This window comes from Canis aureus, chromosome 8 (assembly GCF_053574225.1).
Source record: "Canis aureus isolate CA01 chromosome 8, VMU_Caureus_v.1.0, whole genome shotgun sequence".
NCBI lineage: Eukaryota > Metazoa > Chordata > Mammalia > Carnivora > Canidae > Canis > Canis aureus.
In genome coordinates, this window is record NC_135618.1 from 74,258,726 (window position 1) to 74,282,329 (window position 23,604).

The 23,604-nt window shown below is 39.2% G+C and overlaps 1 protein-coding gene across 9 annotated transcripts in view; it reads left to right on the top strand.

The window, feature by feature from the left end:
- AUTS2 (activator of transcription and developmental regulator AUTS2) overlaps positions 1-23,604 on the top strand; it is a 1,127,680-nt gene that overhangs the window by 91,123 nt on the left and 1,012,953 nt on the right. Inside the window, exon 1 of one of the 9 annotated variants that reach the window (XM_077908307.1) lies at positions 20,784-20,810. The exons of the other annotated variants lie outside the window; for them this stretch is intronic. Within the exon in view, the coding sequence (XP_077764433.1) occupies positions 20,799-20,810 (12 nt within the window). The 5' untranslated portion in view covers positions 20,784-20,798. Of the gene's footprint in view, positions 1-20,783; positions 20,811-23,604 lie in introns of those variants that run through there. 9 annotated transcript variants of the gene reach the window in all.

Below are 23,604 nucleotides of genomic sequence, written 5' to 3' on the forward strand. Positions count from 1 at the left end.
TATGCCATCCTTTTTAAACAACTGTCAAGGGCTTCTTTCACTTTAAAACAGACTGCAGGTAGGGTACAGATTTTTTTTTCAGAATGGCAACAGGGTAATGAGGCTCATTGTTGATATGTCGTCGATGGCAGCATATGAAAATCCCCTTCCTCTTTAAACACTCTGAATGTCCTTACTCACATATTTAAATGTGTTTTTTAGAAATACTAGCAGGTAACCTGGAATTCTCAAGGATGCGTAACTCTGGACAGAGGGAATGAAGACTTTCTTGAATGTCTTCTAGTTTTTGAATTGGAAATAAATGCAGAATGACCTCCATTCTGCCCATGGAGTTTGACCTTCTTGTCACTTTGTGTAACAGTAATTTCCTAATGTGTTCCAGTTAGTAAAAAAGATTTTTTTTCTACTCTTTTAGTAGCTGTTGGCCTGATTTTTTTGCATTTTCATTGGTAAAATATGTATGTCTATGCTGTGAGTGGAAAGGAATAGATTAATAAACACCACTGAACCAGCATTGCAATGTAATTAATTAACACTATCAGAAAACCCTGCTCATGTTTATCTGTGGACTTTTTTTTTTTTTATAAATTTTTTTTTTTTTTATGATAGTCACAGAGAGAGAGAGAGAGAGAGAGAGAGAGAGAGGCAGAGACACAGGCAGAGGGAGAAGCAGGCTCCATGCACTGGGAGCCCGACGTGGGATTCGATCCCGGGTCTCCGGGATCGCGCCCTGGGCCAAAGGCAGGCGCTAAACCGCTGCGCCACCCAGGGATCCCCTCTGTGGACTTTTCTTTCCAAACATCTAAAAATTGTTCAGACTTACCTTACTTAGTTGTCTGACTTAGGTTAGGAAGGTGTAATATATATGTGTAGGCAGAAACTATTTGATGGTGACTCTAAAACTTAATTTATCATTAGAATTACCTGAAGGGTTTATTAAAATACAGATTGCTGGACCTCATCCATAGTTTCTAATTTCAGTGTGTGTGTATGGGGTGGGGGGTGGGGGAGTGAGAATTTGCTTTTACATGTTGCCTGATGCTGCTGCTGCTTGTTACCCAGGAACCTCACTCTGAGAATCACTGCTTTAGGATATAGATCTCACCTTCTTCTTTGCCAAGGAGAGGTTGCTGAATTACAGAGGCAACCTTTTCTTTCCTCAGAAGCATTGGCTTTTTCTTTTTCTTTTTCTTTTCTTTTCTTTTCTTTTCTTTCTTTTCTTTTCTTCTTTCTTTCTTTCTTTCTTTCTTTCTTTCTTTCTTTCTTTCTTTCTTTTTCTTTCTTTCATTGGCTTTTCTAAGCAGATGTTAAAAAAAGATTTATATACTCATCCATGGTGTCATGCACTGAGCTAGGTGCACTGGGGATAAATAAAATGGCCTCTGCCCTTGGGAAAATCACGGTTTAGAGAGGGAATTAACAAGAAAGCTCACAATCTGGATCCCAAGCTGGAAGTGCTGTGGTGAGATGTCTGGGGTTGTTGGTTCAGCTCTCTGGATTTGCTATGAGGAGTGGTCTAATCTTTTCTCAGAGCATCTCAGCTTTATACCTTTTTTTTTTTTAATTTCTATTTATTTTATGATAGTCACAGAGAGAGAGAGAGAGAGAGAGAGAGAGAGGCAGAGACACAGGCAGAGGGAGAAGCAGGCTCCATGCACTGGGAGCCCGACGTGGGATTCGATCCTGGGTCTCCAGGATTGTGCCCTGGGCCAAAGGCAGGCGCCAAACCGCTGCGCCACCCAGGGATCCCTCAGCTTTATACCTTTGCAAGTGAAAGAAACAAGAATGTTCTGCTGTCAGGTGTTTTGTTAACTCTCAGATCAACTTCCTCTGTTCTTTGACTTCCTGGGCGTCCTAAATTGTATATTCAGGACCTCCAGGATTGGCATTGTCAGCTCTCCACCCCTAGCCATTGTGGAAGGGTCCTTCCCTTTTTCTTTTATATTTTAAAATTATAATTTCAGATACTGTCCACTGTGGCAGCAGGATTTGTAACAAGACCAAGTTAAGTGATCTTGGTTGAACTGATTTATGAGACAGCTTCAAAAATTCATGAGGTACCAGGGGAACTTTCTGTAGCTGGATCAGCATACAGCATTTCCCTTCACCTCTTCAAGTAGATCAGACATTTTGTGATAGTGCAGCAGTTTAAAACGGAGCCTTCTAGATCATGGCCCTGCTGATTAAGACACTGAGATACCCCTTAGGAGAAAGGGGAGGGAGAGCAGATTGTTACTTTCAGAAGCCCTTTGTTTCTCTAACTCTGAGAGCATTGACTTTAGGTAAACTAGTGAAAACCTGGTAATTCCAGTTAGGAATATAACTGTCCAGGGCAAGGTTTTCTCCCTGGATCATCTGCTGTGGTCCTACTAGGGTTATTAAGGAATATCTTAATAATAGTCCCATACTCTTAAGCTCAGTGAAATGAGGCATGTGTGCAAGTTTTATGTGTACGTGTAAGAAATCAAGCAACATGGTTATTGGTTCTCTCCCTTCTTACTGTGAAAACCTTCTCTACAGAGGAACAAAGGATGTGGTTCAAAGCAGTGACAGGTTACAGTGCCTTCCCCATTTTATTGATTGTTCATTTCTTGTCTCTGACCTTATTAGCCACTTATTGATCTACTAGAAAAGCAAATAATTTTCCCTATATAGCACTTAGGTGAGCTGGGCTTTGATGACTTGTGTCCCAAAGGGTTTTTAAAAAAGTAGTTCCCTACTGAGTGGAAGCCTCTCTCCCATCTAATGTTATAATCTGTGAGCTTGGGGGCCCTTTCTTAGTAGGATTATTGATGTCACAGACTAGCCTCATCATTTTAGCTACTCTCCTGTATTACATCACACATGCCCTATGGACTGTAATGGCCTCACAGCACACCCAACCTTGGAGTCAACACAAGGAGAACATGCGAGATCCCACTGGAGATAATGTGGGATAAAGTATGTCCTTTGCTGAGTCAGTTCTGAACAGCACTTGCCAACATGTCAAATTTTCACACTAAAGACAGCCAGAACCACTTTGTTGTTATAGATTGTATTTTGAGATTTTAATTCATGATTTTGGGCTCGAATTTGCTTCCATTTTAATTGCTAAAAATGCTTAGTTCTATACTACCTGTGCTTAGGGAGGGAGAGGTTAGGATTGAGGGTAGGTATGTATGGTAGAGAGGCAGAGTGGTACAGATAATGTAACATAGGAGATTAGATTCCCCAACATTGTAGGTGACTTTGACTATGTTCGTTTTTTTTTTTTTACATTTACATTTTCACATTTGTATTTTTCTGCTTTTGATTATACTCTGTTGGTTAAGATTAAATTTGGTTGCATCTCCTAATGTTTTATGAGGTGTGAGGCATGTTGTAGGAAACAATAGAAATAGAACTTGGAGAATAGTCCCTGATAATCTGTCAATGATATAATCCATTTAGAGGTGAATCCAAAGATTGGCTCTATCAGTTGTGGGATTGATGAGTGTTTTTGTTGGTTTCTTTTTCTTTTGATTATTTTTTGAGTATGTAATACGGTCATGATTCAGAGATCAAAACCATATAAAAGTGATAGAGAGAGATGTCTCACTCTTATCCCCTGGACCCAGTATGTCCTACTCTGTAGCTTCCCATAACTACTTTATTAGTTTCTTATGTATCTTCCATAATTTCTCAAAGCAAATAGAAATATATTTGAGTATGTATTACACAGTAAATATCATAAACATGGTTCTGCATTTTTTTTAATTATCAGTATATCTTGGAGATCATTCCATCTCAGTACAGAGAGAACTTCCTAATTCTCTTTAAGGCTGTATAATATTCCCCTATGGTTATAGTATTCTTTCTTTAAGTAGTTCTGACCTTGGGTTATTTCTAGTCCTTCACTGTTAAAGTGATGCTGCATTTTGATTATATGGCATTTCATCCATGGGTATATATACATCTGGAGGGTAAACCCTTAGAAGTGAAATTGTTAGTCTAAGTGTATGTGTATTTGTAATTTTGATAATTATTGCCAAAATCCTCTGTACCAATTTTTATTGGTTGTACCAATGTATAGGAGTAGGGATTTCCCCACAGCCTTGTCAACAGGTTTTGTGGTTAAACTTCTGAATTTTTGCCAATCTGATAAGAGAAAATTGTATCTCAAAGTGGTTTCAGTTTGCATTTCTATATGAGTGATGTTGAGATCTGATAGTATTTTCGCTTTGTGAACAATCTGGTCGTATTCTTTGCTTATTTTTCTATTGGGTTTTTATTGTTTTTTTTGTATGTTTAAAAAAACTATTTTGCAGTACTTTTACACTTATGGAAAAATTGCAGAGATTTACTGGGATTTTATTTATTTATTTATTTATTTATTTATTTATTTATTTCATTCATTTTTTAAAAGATTTTATCTATTTATTCATGATAGACCTAGAGAAAGAGAGAGAGAGGCAGAGACACAGGCAGAGGGAAAAGCAGGCTCCATTCAGGGAGCCCGATGTGGGGCTCAATCCCGGGACTCCAGGATCACGCCCCTGGCCAAAGGCAGGTGCTGAACCGCTGAGCCACCCAGGGTTCCCCACTGGGATTTTATTTTTATTTTTTTTATGCCACCATTAGCTCTGTTAATTATGTTAAATGGTTTGAATAAGTACAGGTCTCCTGGAATTCTGGGGCTTGTCATAGGTATGTCATCCCAAAGAAGGACGCAGATCCAACTGATGACTCTTAGCTGCCTCTGTGGATCTTCTGATGACACTTTGGGAGATTCCTCTCAGCCTCTGACTAGCCTCCATTGTTGGGGCATACAATTGAGAGCCTGTCCTCCTTTACTCTTCTTTTACTAGTATTAACTAGAAGGGTTATTGAAGTGAAAACCATGCCTCAAGTTTATATTTCTTTTCTTTTTTTTTTTTAAAGGAATTTGAAAGTTTTTTTTTTTTTTTTTTAGATTTTATTTATTTATTGATGAGAGACACTGAGGGGTGGGGGTGGCAGAGGCACAGGCAGAGGGAGAAGCAGGCTCCATGCAGGGATTCCAATGTGGGACTCAGTCCCAGGCCTCCAGGATCATGCCCCAGGCCGAAGGCAGGCACTAAACCGCTGAGCCATCCAGGGATCCCCTCAAATTTATATTTCTTGAGAGTTACTTCTATTATATAAATTTGGTTTTCAAATGACTGAATCTTTCACAGACCAGGTTTCAAGTACATTAAATATTTGGTGATTTCCCTCTTATCTGCATCACATGGTAATTCAGAAAATGAGTAGCTGTAATTTTTTTCTGGAGCATCATGCTGTCATTTTGTCCTGTTAATTAGTTCTTGGAGTAAAGAGCTAGAATGTAGAGGCAGAGGTGCTTCTCCCTGCCTTGAAGGTGGATACCTGCTTTGAAGCTTTGTGTGCCACAGGGTCGGCCTCCCCTGGCTCTAGAATAAGACCTCCTTGATTCAAATTCCTTCCTTGCCACTGCTAGCTGTCAACTTGAACATGTCACTTAACTTGTTTGTGCTTTACTCTCCCCATTTATAAAAGGCGGGTAATGATAGTATGTGCCTGAGTAAGGTCATGAGGAGGAAATGTGATAGTACATGTGAAGTGCTTAGTGCAGGCCTGAAGAAGATGAGTTGCCAATAAATGTGGTTTAAGAGCAGTAAAGAGCAATGATTTCAAAGACCGTCAGTGGCTGTGTGGATTTGACTTCTGTTGATCAGCCTTTCTTCTCCCTATATCCTTTGCTCTTGTGAGGAATTTAGCCTACTAACGGAGATGGCGTTCACTCAACCAGTATTTGAGTAGTTGGCAGGTGCCAGATGATAATTACCATTTTTTTAGTGTTTTGCAGTTTGTGAAATTTGCATATTTCATTTTACCTCAATGAAATCTATTTTATAATAGCTTCAAGGTATTATTATACTTGGTTCGTAGTTGAGGAAATGGAGGGTCAAACAGCTTATCTGATTTGCTCAAGGTCACACAGCTCCTTGCTACTGGAGTTGGGGTCTGACTCCAGGCCTCCTGACACTGAACCTCCACCATATCCCTGGTCTCTTGAGTGGAAGGACTGGCACCAGCAAGGAGACTCTAAGAGATTGTGAACAGAAGAAGAACCTGGAATAGTTCCCAAGTGTCACTGAGTGTCACACCTTTTTAGGGCAGCAGATCTAGACAGAAGCCTGAGGTTGGCCAGCTTCTTCAGGTAACTAAATGAAGGTACTGCTGTGCTTGTGAGGGGCTCAGAGGGACCGTCACAGTGCTGGCAGGCAGCTTTATTGAGAGGGCAGGGTTCTCCATGGCTGCTCCTGGGTGGTCTTTGGGGCTGATTAATTGCTGGCATGGAGGGAGTTTATTATGGGAAAAGTAGATAAATTCAGAGAGGGGAGGACCTGTAATTTGAGAAGCATGCAGTTTTCCTGAGGAACACAAATAAAAGGGCTATAGTTTAGTATTCAGATGTGGTTCCACTTGTGCACAGGCAAGGAGAAAGAGGCAAAGGCAGAGAGAAAAGGAAGAAAAGTGAGTGACTCGTTTGAAAAAAGTCAGAGATCTTTGTGGGCACACCCACATGTCTGCCTGGGGTGTGTGTCAACTTTTCTTAAAGGGTTGGGGGAAGGGGTACGGTGGTTACTACATGATCTTTCTCAGAATTGCATTTGGGGTGATTTCTACTTCAGATGGGAAGTTATTCTACAGAGCTGTAGTGGACCAGCAATATCAGCATCCCCTGGGGTCTTGTTAGGAATGAAGATTTGGAGACCCCTGCCCTAGAATTGTTGAGTCAGAATTTCCAGGGGGTGGTGTTTAGGAATGTGTATTTTAACAAGATCCCCAGGTTAGGTTTTGGAAGCATTGCTCTAGTCTAGAGGCTCTTCAGTATCCTCCTTAGGGTTCTCTGCTCCTGGGATTAACCTGCCATTCACTAAACAGATATTGAATTCTTGCTGTGTAGGCACAACAGAAGGTGGACTATTGTGTAGATCCTACCTCTCCAGGAACATACAGTCTAAATGAGGAGACAGGATTGTTTACAACTAACTGGTATAAAGATAGTGTGAAAGGCTAGTAGGGAAGGCACAGAGAATACCTACGGCCATGTTGAGCATAGATGTGTTTCTATGGATGTGTGCAGGGACTAGTGGTGTGCAAAGCTGGGGACCATTACACTGGTGCTGAACTCCCAGGCAATTCTAATCCATGGTCTGCTGTTTTTTTCTCTCTCTCTCTTAAAAGATTTTATTTATTTATTCATGAGAGACAAACACAGAGAGAGGCAGAGATATAGGCAGAGGGAGAAGCAGGCTCCCTGCAAAGAACCTGATGTGGGACTCAATCCCAGATCCTGGAATCACGACCTGAGCCAAAGGCAGACTCTCAACCGCTGAGCCACCCAGGCGTCCCTGGTTCTGCTGCTTCTTTGCAAGCCTGCAGGGTGGACTGTGAATGGCCATAGTGGTATATGGCCCACAGCCTGTGAACCTGTTAAGCATCATGCATTGCTTGACTGTGTCTGCTTTACCTACTTGATAAGTGTTTTAAGAATTGCCAGGGTTATGAAGATGACTACTGGAAGGATATTCCCCATCATCTGCTTCTGGATCTCCTTTCACCTGTACCTCTCTCAAAAGCCTGCATGTCTACCAGTCTTTAACGGAAAAAAATTGATTTGTCACTGGATTTCCATGCCTCAGCCTGGGAGAAATGTAAATGTACTGGCCTTTAGTCCTCTGCCTTCAAGCCTAGATTTAGAGCTGATCATTATACCTTTAGAGTAGGTTAGGTATGAAAATAGCAGCAGGTTGAAGAGTCAGAGGAAACTGCTCTCAAGTGCTGGTTTGGTCAGGGTTAGAAGTACGAATATTAATACAGTCCACTTAAACAGTAAAATAACTCCCAGGGAAGAGGAACTATAAACTTTAGTAAATATCAGAGATGTTAAATGCTAAAAATAAAGGCTCTTTGCTGTTGTTTGGCTCTTTAAAGAGGGTGTTTATTGGTCAGGAGCGCTGGTCTGTTTGGTCACGTTTTGTTAGCTCTTCTTTTTTTGTGTGTGTATACAAGTGTGTAAATGCATTAGAATATAAATTAGTTAATTAAACAGGACAGTGTTACTAGAGTGTGAAATAGTAACCTGGCTAGCCAACTTAATTAAATCCTTTGTCATTTTTGTTTTGAAACAAGTTACATCTTGGGGAGGTCACTGTGTCCACACTTCTGAAATGTGCCTTGATTCTATTTTCTCCTTTTATCCTGCCCAGCACTGATTCTGACTTCATTCTCTCTCCCCCTCAACTGTTCACTCTGCCACCACCACTAGAGACTTTTTTCAGAGATCTCAGACTCTGAATGTTCCAACTGAAGTCTAGAAAAACCTTTGGAGGCTTCTTCCTGTTGTCTATAGGACATACTGTTTTCCAAACTCCTTAAGTAAGCCATGTGAGACTCTTTATATAGTCTGCCTCCAAAATACTGTTCAAGCCTTGTTTGTAGGCTTGCTCATCCCTGTAATCCAGCCCGTAGAACTGTCCACCACTTCTGGTACAAACAAAATATAACCAATAGTAACCCTACCTTGGTAGAGACAGTTCTGGGTATTTGATAAGCATTATCTTATACATGAAATTCAGCATTAGGGACTTTTGCCATTTGCCGAAGATCATGCACTTTTTGTTAGTAAGCTGGAATATTTTGATATTCTTACTTCTGGTTCCTGCTGTTATATTTCTATCCCTTTTCTTATATGTTTTCTATGCCTAAAGTACTCTCCTCTTTTCTTTTGTCTTTTTAGCCTTGGAAATTTATGTGTTAGACATTCTTAACAAGGTGTTTCCAAAGGTGTGCTTCTCTCCGTTCAGCCTGATAACATCATTAGTACTAATACTATCTAGTACTACTAGTAGGAGCTGGTTCCAAATCTTAATTTTTCTTAATTAATTTTTCTTCATTTCTTCATTTCTTCATTTCCCTTGCAGTAGGTGCCTAATAGAATGGATGCATGGATGGATGGTTAGTATTAGTGTCTGGCTCCTTTTGTGATTTGAGTAGAGTATCCCTTGGCCAAGTTTAAGGCTTCAGAAACTGCTGTGTGGAAAGAATGCATGTCATTTCAGCCGTATCAGATTGTAGCAGGATGGTCCAACAAGCAAGGATTAAATACTAACAACTTGTTGGTCCTTTTTATTTGTAATTCAGCTGAATTACAGGTGGAAATTCGGCTGAAGAATTTGGAATGGACCTATTCATGGGAATTTATTTCTTCAGAGTTGATTGTCTGATTTGTGGCTTTATTAGTTTTCCAGTGTTGCCATAACAAAGTTCCTGAGACTGGGTGGCTTAAATAAAATAAGTTTATTGTCTCATGTCTGGAGGCTAAAAGTCCCAGATCAAGATGTTGTTGGGGTTGCTTTCTCCTGAAGCCAATCTCATTGGCTTGCAGATAGGCTGCCTTTTCACTGTGTCCTCACATGGTCTTTTCCCTGTGTTCATGCTGTGTCCACATGCCCTCTTTTTAAAAGGACACCAGTTATAGATGACCCTTGAACAGCACAGAGGTCAGAGATGCCGACCCCATGTGTAGTCAAAAATCTATATGTAACTTTGACTTCCTCCAAAACTTAACTGTTCATAGCCTACTGTTGACTGGAATCCTCACTGATAACTCAGTCAATTGACACATATTTTGTATGTTATATACTGTATTTTTACAATAAAGTAAGCTAGAGAAAATAATTTTTTTTTTTAAGATTTCATTTTAGAGGGAGGGAGAAACCATGCACATTTGCGAGAGAGCACAAGCAAGGGGAGCTTCAAACAGAGGGAGAGGTAGAAGCAGGCTTCCCATTGAGCAGGGAGCCAGACGTGGGGCTCGATCCCAGGACCCTGGGATCATGACCTGAGCTGAAGGCAGGAGTCAGACACTTAACAGAAGGAGCTACCCAGGAGCCCTGAAAATAAATTGTTACTATGAAAGTCACAGGGGCACCACCTGGCTGGCTCAATCAGTAGAGCATGTGACTCTTGATCTTGAGGCTGTGAGTTAGAGCCCTGCATTGGGTGTGGAGCCTACTAAAACAAAACTAAATTAAAAAAAAGGAAAGTGATAAGGAAAATAGATTTACAGTACTGTATTTAAGTGCATGTTAATAGTTCAAACCCCTGTTGTTCAAGGCTCAACTGTATAGTATTAAGGCCCAACCTAAAGAACTCATTTTAACTTAATTATCTCTTTAAAAGATTTTATCTCCAAATATGGTAATGTTCTGAAGTCCTAGGAGTTAGAGGACTCCAACATACAAATTTTGGGGGAACACATTTCAGCCCGTAACAGTGTATTATGGAAGTTCCTCTACTTAACCCTTCCCTTCTCTGCCTTTTCCTTTTGTTCCTTCTGGCAATTTTGTTTTACCAGAGGGCTGTCGGGAAGAGAAGTAGAGATAGAAGAAAAATACATTTATTTTGGGTGAATTTCAGGAAATAGCTGGTGAGGGGAATGGCGGAAGCTGTTGGTGAAAATGAGATTTTGATATTGCCTCTAGATGTGTATTGTCCTGACGCCTTCTATTCTGGTTTCCTGGGCAGATGAAAGCTGGCCGTGTGTTGGAAGGCTGGGGAAGTGTCTATTCTTTTATTAAGTGAAAAGGGAAATTGATAATCCTGCAGCTTTTTCAGTTGCCTGGAGAAATGAGAACTCTATCCTTATCTTTCCACTCTCCTTGGTAAAGTAGCTCGGGGACTGGCTAGGCACACTGAGGGTAGGGGGCAGGACAGGGTAACCTTGGCCCCCGACTGTGGCTGACTCCCTATGTGGCACCTGAGCAGAAGCTTACAAAATACCTGTCATATTGAATTCTTGAATTTGTTTGGCTCAACTACGTCGTTGTTCCCCAGACATTTTTACAAGGAGTTTTTCTTTATCTTTGTTAATTCCTACCCTTGTCTCCAGTTCTCACTGGCGGCTTATGTTTTTTCTTCCCTTTCTGTTTGTGATTATCAAGTAATTTATTAAATGGAGACAAGCTTAACTAGACATTAAATAATTGCAGGTGTGCAGCTGAATTGAGCTGCTGTCCTGTAACTAGGAACTCACAGCTGTTTATGTTGTATTGTGTGATGAGATTACACTTTACCTCATTTGGTTACATGATCTCTTGCATATTGTAAGGTAAAAGAATGTTGAAGTTTCTGCTCCAAGCAATGCACAAAGGCTGTTATGTTCCCAGGAAACCAACATAAAAGGTACTGGTAAGTCAGGTCTGGAGTCTTTGCACTACTTTCCTGGAAGTTTTTTGTTTCTGTGGACTTTTTCTTGATAGGGAACACTTGAATTACTCCTTGACTTTCAAATGTGATCAGTTATCACGTCTTAAAATGATTTTTTTAAACTTTTTTTTTTTTTGGTTACCTAACTGTAAAAGCAGAATTTTTCAGTTTCCAGCAAAGTAAGAGATCAGCAAATGTGTTGGACAAGTTAGCTCCTTCTGTGCTTTTTAATTATTAGACCTCATCTTCATACTTCTTATATAAATTTACCCCATGAGTAAGCTTTTTTATAAATGTGAATTTTCGTCATGAGATAGGTTGTAGTGCCATCGACTTGCTCCTTTTTTTTTTTTTTTAAAGAATCTACGGTTAAGTGGACCCTACATGTTTCTTTCTTTCTTTTTTTTTTTTCATGATTATATTTATTTATTCATGATAGAGAGAGAGAGAGAGAGAGAGAGAGAGGCAGAGACACAGGCAGAGGGAGGAGCAGGCTCCATGCAGGGAGCCTGATGTGGAACTCAATCCTGGGACTCCAGGATCATGCCCTGGGCAAAAGGCAGGCGCTTAAACCGCTGAGCCACCCAGGCTGCCCCAACCTGCTCCCTTTGAATGGTCTTGTAGTTTATAGTAGTTGCTAGAAGTAAACACCACTTTCACAGTATCTAGCTCAACACAGAATTTAGAGTAAGCTATTAATAAAGGATTGCTGAAGTCAGTTATGCAGTAAGCCTAATGATTTTAATAATCAATGTACATGGATTTACTCTTAGGACATACAGGTATAAGGAATGTCATGCTGCCACTTGTCAGCTGTGTGACCTTGAGCATTCTACTTATGTGTCTTAATCTTTAGTTTCTTCATCTAGGTGGTTGTGAATATTAAAGAAATTTGATATATGCAAGAACACAGTATTTGGATGCATGCAGTGTGCCTGGCACTGGTTACTAGATACATTTGTGAACAAGGCAGACCAAAGCCCTAGGCCTTGGTGGGATTAAATTCCAGATCTTATTTTGACTCTCCACCAGAGAGAATCCACTTGGTGGGAGAACATGATACCTACCATTTATGAAAAAAAGTTTTTTTAAACTGAAATAGGTGCAATAACACTTTCTTTATTTGGTACATGTAAACACTGTTTCTACCTAGTACATGTCTGGCTTGTAGAATGATTCTTAAAGTCCTTCCTTGTGCTTATTCTTATCATCTACAGCTGTCTGTATTTATGGTGTTGTCTATTAAAAAACTGATTACAGGGTGACTGGGTGGGCCTTTGGATTGGGTCATGGTCCCAGGGTTCTGGGATTGAGTCCCACATTGGGCTCTCTGCTCAGTGAAGAATCTGCTTCTCCCTCTACTTCTCTCCCCTGCTCATATTCTCTCTTTCACGATCTCTCTCAACCAACCAGCCAACCAACCAACCAAAAGACCACACTGATTAAGAGACTTCATCTAGGCTTTTGGGATTGTTGGTCTTGGGATGCTGACTGTAGAGTGTCCTTCTCTGGGTCTTTGCTTTTTTCTAGGTTGTCTGTCAGGTTCCAGAAGGGGCCTCAGAGAATGAGTTTTGAGTGACATATTTGATACTTTGAATCTCTTTGTGAAAGCTCAGTTTGTTCAAGAAAGATCTGAATGACTCAGAGGAGGACACTGTGATGTTTGGCTTACCTAGCCCTGTCTGATATCACTGCTTTGTTAGTGTCTGCAGAAACACAAGCAGAAAAAATATCCCAGGGCATCAGATTGATTAGCTCTCCAAAAGTCTTTTTTTATGGGTGACAAAGAAAAAATCTTTTTGAGATTTTTCTCCTTTTTTTTATGGATGACTAATAGAAAAAAAAAGACATTGGCAATCTTTCAGAAGCATCGTGAAAGCATTCTCATTGTGGGATTCTGGAGTTCAGGCGTGGGAGGGTGTTAGTGATCAGACATCACTTCCTTGGTGACAGGGGTAGTGGTGGTCAGTGAATCTAGAACTGTATCCTAGATGAATGGACTGTGGCTTCTGTAAAGGCACACAGATGGCAGGCACCCATCTTATGTTATGCTGAATGCTGGACCTATAGTATATGGAATGTTTAAACCAGGGTTAGCACATAGCGCGTGTTATTATGAGGGACCTATCAGGTCAGAGCTATGATCCCATCATGTGGTTACAGTTTGCATTCTTTACTCCCTGAATTTTCCCTTAGGGTGGGAATAAATAATACATGGTAATGAAAAAAAGGCATGTTTTTGTGTGTTTTTTTTTTTAAATTGAATTTTGATTTAGGACCCTGAAGGTTGTGGAATTTGGTTGCTTATTGAGAAGACTTTGGGAGAATTGGATCTCCAACATACAACTAGTCTCACATTGAATTTCTTCCATTTATTGCTACAAAGGCAGGAATGTTTTTTTGAAGCTGAGGGAGGGCTGTTCCATGCTTGTTTATCAGAGCCACCAAAAGTAGATCACACATCCCTGATGACGCAGCTGATACTCTTGCTGCCTGGTTGAGTGTGTCTGAAAGACTTGCTTCCTCGCTGCAGGTTAGGAACATGTCACAAAGCCCAATTGCTGTGGAGATAATTGCAATGAGCAGACTTCACAGGATTGTACAAGGTTGGCTAGTGGCCAGGTTTAGACTGCCTTGGAAGAATTGGCCTAAAGGCAGAGAGGAAAAGTTTAGAAATCTCTTTTCTTCCTCTTTGGTTACATTAAAGCCAGTGAAACCAGATTGAGTCTCTTGTGCCTTTTTTAGGAATAGGAGCATGTAGCTCATGTGGACTTAAACTAGTTGGTATAAGTCACAGGCAGGGGCTTTGTATGGATGTTGTGTGTTGTGCTGTCCAGGTGGAGTTAAATTTGATATCAGAGGAATGAGTTAGCCTAGCAGAGTGTAACAATCGCTTGTTAGGGTGTTCTTCAGCACAAGCAGAAATTTTCACTCTATAATGTTTTTACTGTAACTTCTTATTCTGGTGTTGACTAAGGCTCAGATGGCCATTCTGGTAGGATGGACAAGTTTCACCCATGAGAGAAGTCTTAAGGCTCAGATAGCCATTCTGATAGGTTGGACAAGGAGAATAATCTTAAAGATGGTGAATTGGTCATTCATCGTTCCTTACAAAATAAGCATATTTCTGAAACCATCCATCCTAGCGCAGTACAGATAATGAGGTACTTTTGTTCTCTGACTTTGCTGCAAGCATGTGCTGACTCATACGGAAAGGGCAAAACCAGACATTTTTCCTTCCATTGAATCATTTCACGATGAGGATTTTGTCCTTTAAAATAAACCAAAATTCTAAACTTTATCAAGTGAAAGTTTGAGGGATTTGGAAATGAGGCAAAATGCCATTCCGTTTCTTAGAAAACTTTACTGGTACCTTTTGAGCTGACATTGACTAAATTTAACTCACTGTTTCAGTAGCATCATGCAGAACATCTTACTCCTTTTTCTAGTTTGTGTTCTTTAAAATTTCCTTTAAAAAATACCAACACTTTTCCCTGTCAGCTAGATAAACCCAAATATGAAGTGATCTGAAATGACCTTAGACAAAGCAAATGATTCTGACTCCTAGCTGGGAGACTTTCTCTTCTTGAAAGCCAACCCTCTAAATTGTGGGAGGATCCAAAGCAAAATCGAATTAAGTAAGTCCCTTAATTCCCATAAGTAATTTCTAAATTATCCTTTTATATATCTTATATGCAGCTTGCAAGTGAATATCGCTGTTGAGAGCTACGGTTTGTCAGGGTTCAGATTTTAATTAGTTCGTGAGAGTGCATCCTTTTGAAGCTGTATACCACAGGTTGTTGGCTAGTTCTCCAAAAAGCAATTAAAATGCCCACTGTTATAATTAAGCTTGTTACTGGTTGTATGTTCTAGTTATAAAATGTATTTGGCAATTAAGGAAACTGAGATTGAGGCCTTTGGCTGGGTTCTTTGGGATGTAGCAACTACCACCATAATACTCTGCAAAAAGAATCAACTGATTTGGGTACCTAGATGTAAGTCATATCTGAAGTCCTTCCTTGAGTATTTATTGTTATTCCATAAGTAAGAACAACCATAGTTTTCTTTTTTTAATTGAAGTATAATTAACATATAGTAGTATATTTGTTTCAGGTGTACAGTATAATGATTCAAGAGTTCTGTACATTACTTGGTGCTCACCAAGGTAACAGATTTTTATACAAGGTAAAGTTATGGAGTTCCTGATTATGAACTATATGTACACGAGACAAAAATCTAAACTTCCAAAAGAACAGTCTTTAGCTGAAAGTCATTTTTAAGAAGCTTCATCTTATCTTTTAAGAAGGTAGCTTGACTCTGACAGTGAACATTTGATTCGTTACATTAACATCTCCATTGCTCTGGTCAAATTTTTTATCTGGTTGCTGAAAGGGAGGTTTGGGGGAAATGCTGCCAGGGATGAGATGTGGTTAATGTCTGTTCTGGAACTGCAGAGCATTGGGAGATTTGGGTTGGCCACTGGGAGAGGCTGTGATGGTCAGGGCTAGTCTTGATGCCAGACACAGTTTTTAGTGGTTTCCTTTGTGTGTCACATGACTTTTATTCTTTGCTTCCTTTTGTTGACCATTTTGGACTGTTTCTTTGTTCCTTAACATCAAAATGCATGGTGGATGAGACCATGGGACAAATGAGTCATTTAATGGACAGGTAAAAATCAGATTTAAAGTGAGGTTGAGGTTTTCTTGTGTATTTTATTTTGGAATACATTTAGCACAGATGAAGGAAAACGGACCACTTAGTTTTGTGATTCCATCCCATTGCCTTGACTATTCATACCCATCCATCCCTATGCAATTAACATAAAAGCGATGGTTTAAAAATGAGCTTAGCATTTTGAGCTGGATAGGAGGAAGGCTTCATAGCATGTTAAAATCAGAGAAGAAGAGAAAAAGGCAAGTGTTTTATAATTATTATTTGGTTTTGAAGAATAGTGGAAGGATGGATTCTTATAAGTGTACTTCCCAGAGTTCTTTAAAGGTTGTGATTAATGATACAAATTAATTTTTTATTGTAGGAAAAGTTAGAATTATTAGAGATAACACTGTTTATTTGTAGTTCTCTGGACATATCTATGTTAAGCCTATAATATATCAGTATAAAATAAATTTAAAGGCTTTTTAGTCTGAGGACACTTGCTTTAAATCCATTTATATAAGCACTTTCTATGCCTCTTTTGTAATAGGTTTTTCATAATTTATTTCTAGTCTTGTAAAAATAGAGTAGAGAAAACCAGCCATATTATCAACTTGATTCTTTGAGTTCTACAATTTCCCTATGTACAGAACAAAATAAAACTAGTCTTTGGTGAAATCCTATGACATAAGATTATTGTTCTGAGGAAATGATGAGCTCCAAAGTGTACATTTGTATGTACTATGGTATGCATTATGTGTGGTGTTTTATAGTTCAAATACAACATAATCATCATCAAATAATACACATGAAATGTGATGTGGAAATAAGTCGAGTTTGACTTAAAACAAAAAGAAACTTGGAATTTCTAAGCAGTTTTACTTGTAGATCTAAGCAGTCTAATTAGTCTTATTCATAGCTTTGATAGGCTTTTCTACATAAAGTCCTATTCAGCCTCCCGATTCACGGTCTTTCCCTCCCTTTGTGCCATAGCACCCCATGCTTCCCTCATATGGCACTTCCCATGCTGTATTGTGTATTCCTCCATGTGGCTATAAATTATTAGGATGTGAGCAGATAATTATGCTTTTTTATTTTGCCTTTTATTTTACTTTTTCCATTGAATTCCTTTAAAAAAATTTTTTTTAAATTTTTATTTATTTATGATAGTCACAGAGAGAGAGAGAGGCGCAGAGACACAGGCAGAGGGAGAAGCAGGCTCCATGCACCGGGAGCCCGATGTGGGATTCAATCCTGGGTCTCCAGGATCGCGCCCTGGGCCAAAGGCAGGCGCCAAACCGCTGCGCCACCCAGGGATCCCGTCCTTTTTAAAAAATTGAAATGTCATTGACACCCAATAAACTTCACATATTTAAACTGGATAATGAAAAAAAGATAAACTGGATAATGTGTTAAGTTTTGAGACAGTACATAATCATGAAAACATCCCACAGTTAGGATCATGAACATATTTAGTACCCTCAAAAGTTTTCTCAAGCCCTTTTATAATACTTCCCTTCTTTGTACTGATCTGTTTTCTAGCACTATAGATTACTTGGCATTGCCAATAATTTTATATAAATGGAATCTCCTACAGTTTGTCCTCTTTTCTTTTGTCTGGCTTCTTTCACTCAGCATAATTATTTTGTGATTCATCCATGTAGTAGCATGTATTGATAGTTTCCTTTTCATTGCTGAGTACTATTCTGTTGTTTGGATATACTAAAGTTTGTTTATTCATTTTTTGGGGGCGTTTCCATTTCCAGTTTTCTTTTTTTTTCTTTCTTTTTGTCCTTTCCAATTTTCTGCCATTATAAATAAAGCTATGAATATTGACATATGAATGTGCAGTTGAATATTGGCATACAAGTCTTTATATGGACCTATATTTTCATTTCTCCTTGGTAAATACCTAGGAGTGGAATGTCTGTGTCATATGACAGGCATATGTTTAAATGTATAAGAAGCTGCCAAACAGTTTTATAAATTGTTTATATTATTTTACTTCCTACCAGCAGTGAATGAGAGTTCCAGTTCCTTCATATTCTTGTGAACACTTAGTATGGTCAATATTTTTAAAATTTTAGCCATTCTAATAGGCATGCAGTAGAATCTCATTTTGGTTTGCATTTCCTTAATGACTAGTGGTATTGACTATCTCTTCATGTGCTTCCACCCATATATGTTCCTTTGAGAAGAATATGCTCAAATCTTTTGTCCATTTTTATTTTTTACTTTTAAGAAAGATTTATTTATTTATTTATTTATTTATTTATTTATTTATTTATTTATTTATTTATTAGAGAGAGGGAAAGCACACACATGAGTGTGTGAGTCAGGGGAGGGGCAGAGAGAAAGAGACTCCAGCAGATTCCCTGCTGAGTGTGGAGCCCTGTCTGGGGCTCCATCTCATGACCCATGAGATCCTGAGCTGAATCGAAACCAAGAGCTGACACTCAACTTAGTGAGGCATGCAGGTATCCCTCTTTCGTCCATTAAAAAAATAAAAGGCTTTTCTTCTTACTGAGTTTCAAGAGTTTTTTATGTTTTTTGAATTCTTTTGTCAAATGTATGATTTGTAAGTATATTTTTATATCTTATGGGTTTATCTTTGCATTCCCATTAACAATGTCCTTAAAAGGGCAGAAGTTTTAAATTTTGGTGAAGTATAAATATCAGTTCGTTATTTTACAGATTATATTTCTGGCATTTTAGCTAAGAAATCTTTGCCTAACCAAAGGTCACCAAGGTTTTTTCCAGTTTTGTAGTGCTAGACTTTACATTTACATCTTTGATTAATTTTGGGTTAATATCAGTATGGTGTGAGATATGGATAGAATATATTTTTTTCATATGGATAATCAGTTATTTCCACATTATTTTTTTTTACAAGATTACCTTCTCTCCATTGAATCGCCTTTGTATTTTTGTCAAAATTAGATGATTCTGCACGTGTGGATCAATTTAAGATTCCCTGTTTCATTCCAACAGATTGATGCTTCTCTCTTCAATAATCACACCATCTTGATTCTTGTAGCTTTATATTTAAAATTTTGTTTGTCAACATTGTTTTGACTATTTTGCTCCTTTGCCTTTCTACGTAAATTTTAGAATCCTCTTACTTATATCTAAATATTCTCCTGGGATTTTGATTGAAATTGCATAAATCTGTAGAGAAGTTTCAGGAGCATTGTTTACTATGCTGAATTTTCTAATTTATAATCATAGTATGTCCCTCCACTTATTTTGATCTTTCTTTGATTTCTTTCCATCAGTATCTTGCAGTGTTCAGCATGCTTGTCATATATATGTTTTAAAATTCTTCATTTTACATAGCTTTCATTCATTATATAGCCTTCATTCAGAAGGTTCAGAGACTTCTCTTTGGTGCTTGAGATGTGTTTATATTACATTCTTCTATTAATAGCTTCAGTGGTGTTAGTCTTCAGTACTGCTTAAGTTTTCCAAAGGCAAACTTCCCAGAGTTTTCCAAAGAGGAAGCCAAATTACATTTGGAGTCAAATCTGCCATAGGAGATTATTGACTACATAGGTTACCCTACTTAGATAGAACATCAGTAAATTCTTTAGCTTATATAATATCTCTTGAGGCACAAGCCAAAAAAAGTGATTATCAGAAATGTTCAGAGCAATTGTAATGCAGCTGTGGTTGAAAGAAGGATTTTATAGGCTGAAAAGCTGACTACTTTTTATGCAATTAGATTAGGAGAACACTGGTGGCTCTTGAAGCGCTATCAATGTTTCTTATCCATAAAGCAATCAAGGACATATTTTGGGTTGGAAACAGAATTCACAGGCTGGTAGAGTGCTGTAGTGGAAGGATTCCATAGGGATCATCAGTTCACGGAAAGGGAAAGAAAGCCTGTTCTCTCAGTTACTTGGTTTCCCTGGAGGAAAGTATTCTCAGTGAACTCTTCCTGAAATGCAGTCTGTTTCTATTAAGAACTACAGTCACAGCCCTTCCCACTGAGCAGATTATGTCTGGCGAGGGTAGGCAGTCAGAATGGAGAGATGAGGGATTGGTATTGGGTATTAGAGCTGCTGAAGTGGCAGTTGACCAGTGTGCCTGGTGGGACTGTATGAGAACTTCCTGTGAGGGACAGATGTGGCTGGTGACTGCTTGCATAGACCAGCAGAGTTTCCTTCTGCCGGGTACTATTTTGAGTTATTTATGTGTATGAACTCATCTGATCTTACAACCTTGTGAGGTAAAGATATTGTAATCATTCCGTTTTGTGAGTGAGCAAAATGAGGCACAGAGGGATCAGGACTTTTCTAGTAGCTGATGGAGGTGGGAGAGGAATCCAGGCAGTCTGGCCCTAGAACGCGCACGTTCTTGGCCACGACATTCTGTCAGATGGCTAGAGAATGTGTATGCTATGAGATCCCAGAGAGAAATGATCCCTAAAAACCTCCCTGCTAGTCTTGGAGACCTTGAGATTCAGTTTTCTTTAGTTTTAAAATAAAAGAGACTTCTGTCAATGGTACGATTGACAGTTCATTTCTGAAGTTCCAAATTTAAAGCTCTTTGGAAGATAGATTTTCAAATATTAAATGTGTGTGTATGAAAGTTTCCCTGCTTAGAAGTCCCTTCTCTCCCACAACTATATATTATCTGTTTTGAATGTTTGTGTCCCATGTTTTTTCCCCCTCCTTTCCAAGTAAGACAGACTCAGGTTTCTATCAGAATGGAGTTAAATGTGCCTTTGATTTAGAATGTGGCAATGAGAGATTGTTTGGGTATGCATTCTTATACGGAACCAGGTATAAACAGTTTTAAAGAATCCTAGCCACTAAAATAAACAGGTGTTGGTGGGCAGAGGGTATGGAGTGGCTGCCTAGCTCTGGCTGACCAAGCATTCCTGGGGGCATTTGCCACCAGCAACCTGGATGTGGACATTAGTGAGTATAAAAGAGGAGTTGGCCAGATGAGCTCTGTTTGTGGCCTCTTATAGACATTTTACAGCATTTCAGCTGCTCCTTCTTCAGTGGGCACAGAGCCATGCTTGGCCATAACTCTTATGGGAAATAGGACAGTGTTCTAGACTGTATGGAGGATGGAGGCCAGAAGGAAGGGATGGAAGGGAGCAGAATGAAAGGAAAAAGTAATGATTTTAAATGTACTTTGCTTCAGGTATTCCAGCATCAGGGGAACCATACCTCCAGTAGAGTGTAGAATTTGTGCTTTGAGAAGGGGTTGAAACTAGGTCTTCTGGAGTGTAATGTGGAATGATTCCTTGTTGAAGCGGGGTTGGGGGTGGGGAGCATAGATGATCAAAAGGCTCTTGTTCTCTGCCTTTCTCTGTCTCTTTCTCTCTTACATATACACACACACGTCCTTGTTTTTTTGCTAATTATAGGGCAGTGAATAAGATTCATCTACTGTTTTAATCTTTGGGTATGATTAAGTAATAGAGCCATGTACTGGGTAGCATGAAAGTCTTTTTGTCCCTGCCAGTGAAGGAGGCCAAAGATGACATTTGGACTTGGACTCTTCAGTTTAAATTACTAACAATTTATTGGGAGTCTGTTATGTTCCAGGTATATCACGTGGACATGAGATATGGCATGTAAAGGCTAATTGTTGAAACAGTTTATATTGGTCTAGATATACTTCCACTAGACTGTATTCTCATGTAAGACAAAGATTATCATTGAAACTTATAGTAATGATTGTCATTTAAAACTATACAAATGTTACCCATTCTTTCTGAAAAATATAGGTGTGTATCAGGATCTTTGGTAGGTGTATTTGTTTCCTGTTTGTTGTTGTAACAAATTACCACAAATTTAGTGGCTTAAAATAATACAAATTTATTATCTTGCAGTTTTGTAGGTTAGAAGTGCAACATGAGTCTCCATGGGCTGAAATCAAGGTGTCAGCAGGGCTGTTTTTCTTCTGGAGGCTGTAGGGGAGATTCTGTTACCTGGGATTTTCAGCTTCCGGAGGATTTTTTTTTTTAATTAATTAATTAAATTTTTTTTTTCCGGAGGCTTTTTGTATTCCTTGCTGTGTCATCCCTTCCTTCATCTTCAGAGCCAGGGACTGCAGGTAGAGACCTTTTCACAATGCCATTTCTCTTTTCCCCACTTCAATAGTCATATCTTCCTCTTCTATTTAAGAACCTTTGATATTATATTAGGCCCACCTGGACAATTTAGGATAATCCCTTTAAGATTTGCTGACCAGCATCCTTAATTCCACCTACAACCTTATTAGTTCCTCTTTGTCCTATAACATGATGCCTTCAGAGGTTCCAGGAAGGTAGGACATTTGACATCCTTGGGGAACCATTATTTTACCTTCCACAGTAGTGGGGAGCTTTTTCCGAATTTTGCTGATTCCCCTATTTGAGTGAAATTATATAATGGCCCCCTCCAGTCCTTTTTTGCATAATGAATTGTTACATGTGAATGTGTCCTGTGCCTGTGAGTGGCGGGAAGCTTATCATTCAGTGCCTTAAAGCCTCATACCTCTTCATTATGATAAAAACCCAGCCACCTAAACATTTAATGATTAATTGGTTTTGTAGATTCTTGGTGTTGGAACGAAGCTAGAGGTCTGCTTAGCCAGCCTGCCTTGCAGGGGCTTCCAGATGTACTATTGTGTGTCTTCCACATGGCTGTCCCACCTTTGCTGACACAGGGTGGCCTGCCTTGGCAGATAATGTCTTTGAACAGCTCTGTTTTTCTGTTAGGAAGTTCCTGCTTTATACTGAGAGGAAATCTGTCTTTTTGCAAGTATGTAGAACCTATTGGTTCTTTCTTGTTTTACTCTCTGGGGTCATATTGAATAAGTCTAATTTCCTCTTTCACACTTGAAGCCCTTGAGATATTTCTAAAGGCAGCTCTCATATCCCCCAAGTATTCGGACTAAAAATTCTCAATATCTTCAACTGTATCTCACTTGAAACTGTTTTGAGACTTTGTTCCATCCTGGTCACTCTCCTGAGTATGATACAACACAGAGAAGTGGGGACTGAAGGATGATTTAATAGGAGCCTTTAAATGCCGGGGGAATTGTCATACGGAGGAGGCTGGTAAGATCTTTGCCATCACCACGGAAACAAGAGATCACAGGCTTATATTGTGGCTAAAGAGATTTAGGTGTCAGGAAACCTGTCTTAACCTCATGGATTGAGATCGTGCAAAGGACTGCCATGGGAAGTTGAGGGATCTTTTGCCCTAGAAATGTATAAGACAGGCCTTTAACCTCAGAACTCATTTATTTCGTATCAGAGACTTTGCTTTTAGTTAAATGTTCTGCTTAAAGCATTCTTGTCATTGCTTGTCATCTATGCCTGATGCCCGGATTTCCCTCTTGTGTTGGTTCATTGGATGTAAGGTATCATCATGACTGCTGTTAATCACAGGGGGGAAGGAATATGGTTCAGGGCTTTATGAAGGAAGGGAAACAGTGGCGTAGCTCAGGATAATTAATAGCAAGTGGAGTGACAGTTTGATTCCCTGGTAGGGACCCTGGCATTGTTGAAGGAAAAAAAATCACTTTATTCTTTCATAGAGAGAGGCAGCTGTAATTCTGGTTGGATGGAATCCAATTAAAAGGAACTGACATGCAAATTGATGATCAGACAGTGTGAGCGTAGAAAAAGTCCAAGAAGAGTTCTGTAAGAAGTAGCAGTGAACAGTTAAGTGATTTGGCATGGTAATGTGCATAAGAAAAATGGAAACATAT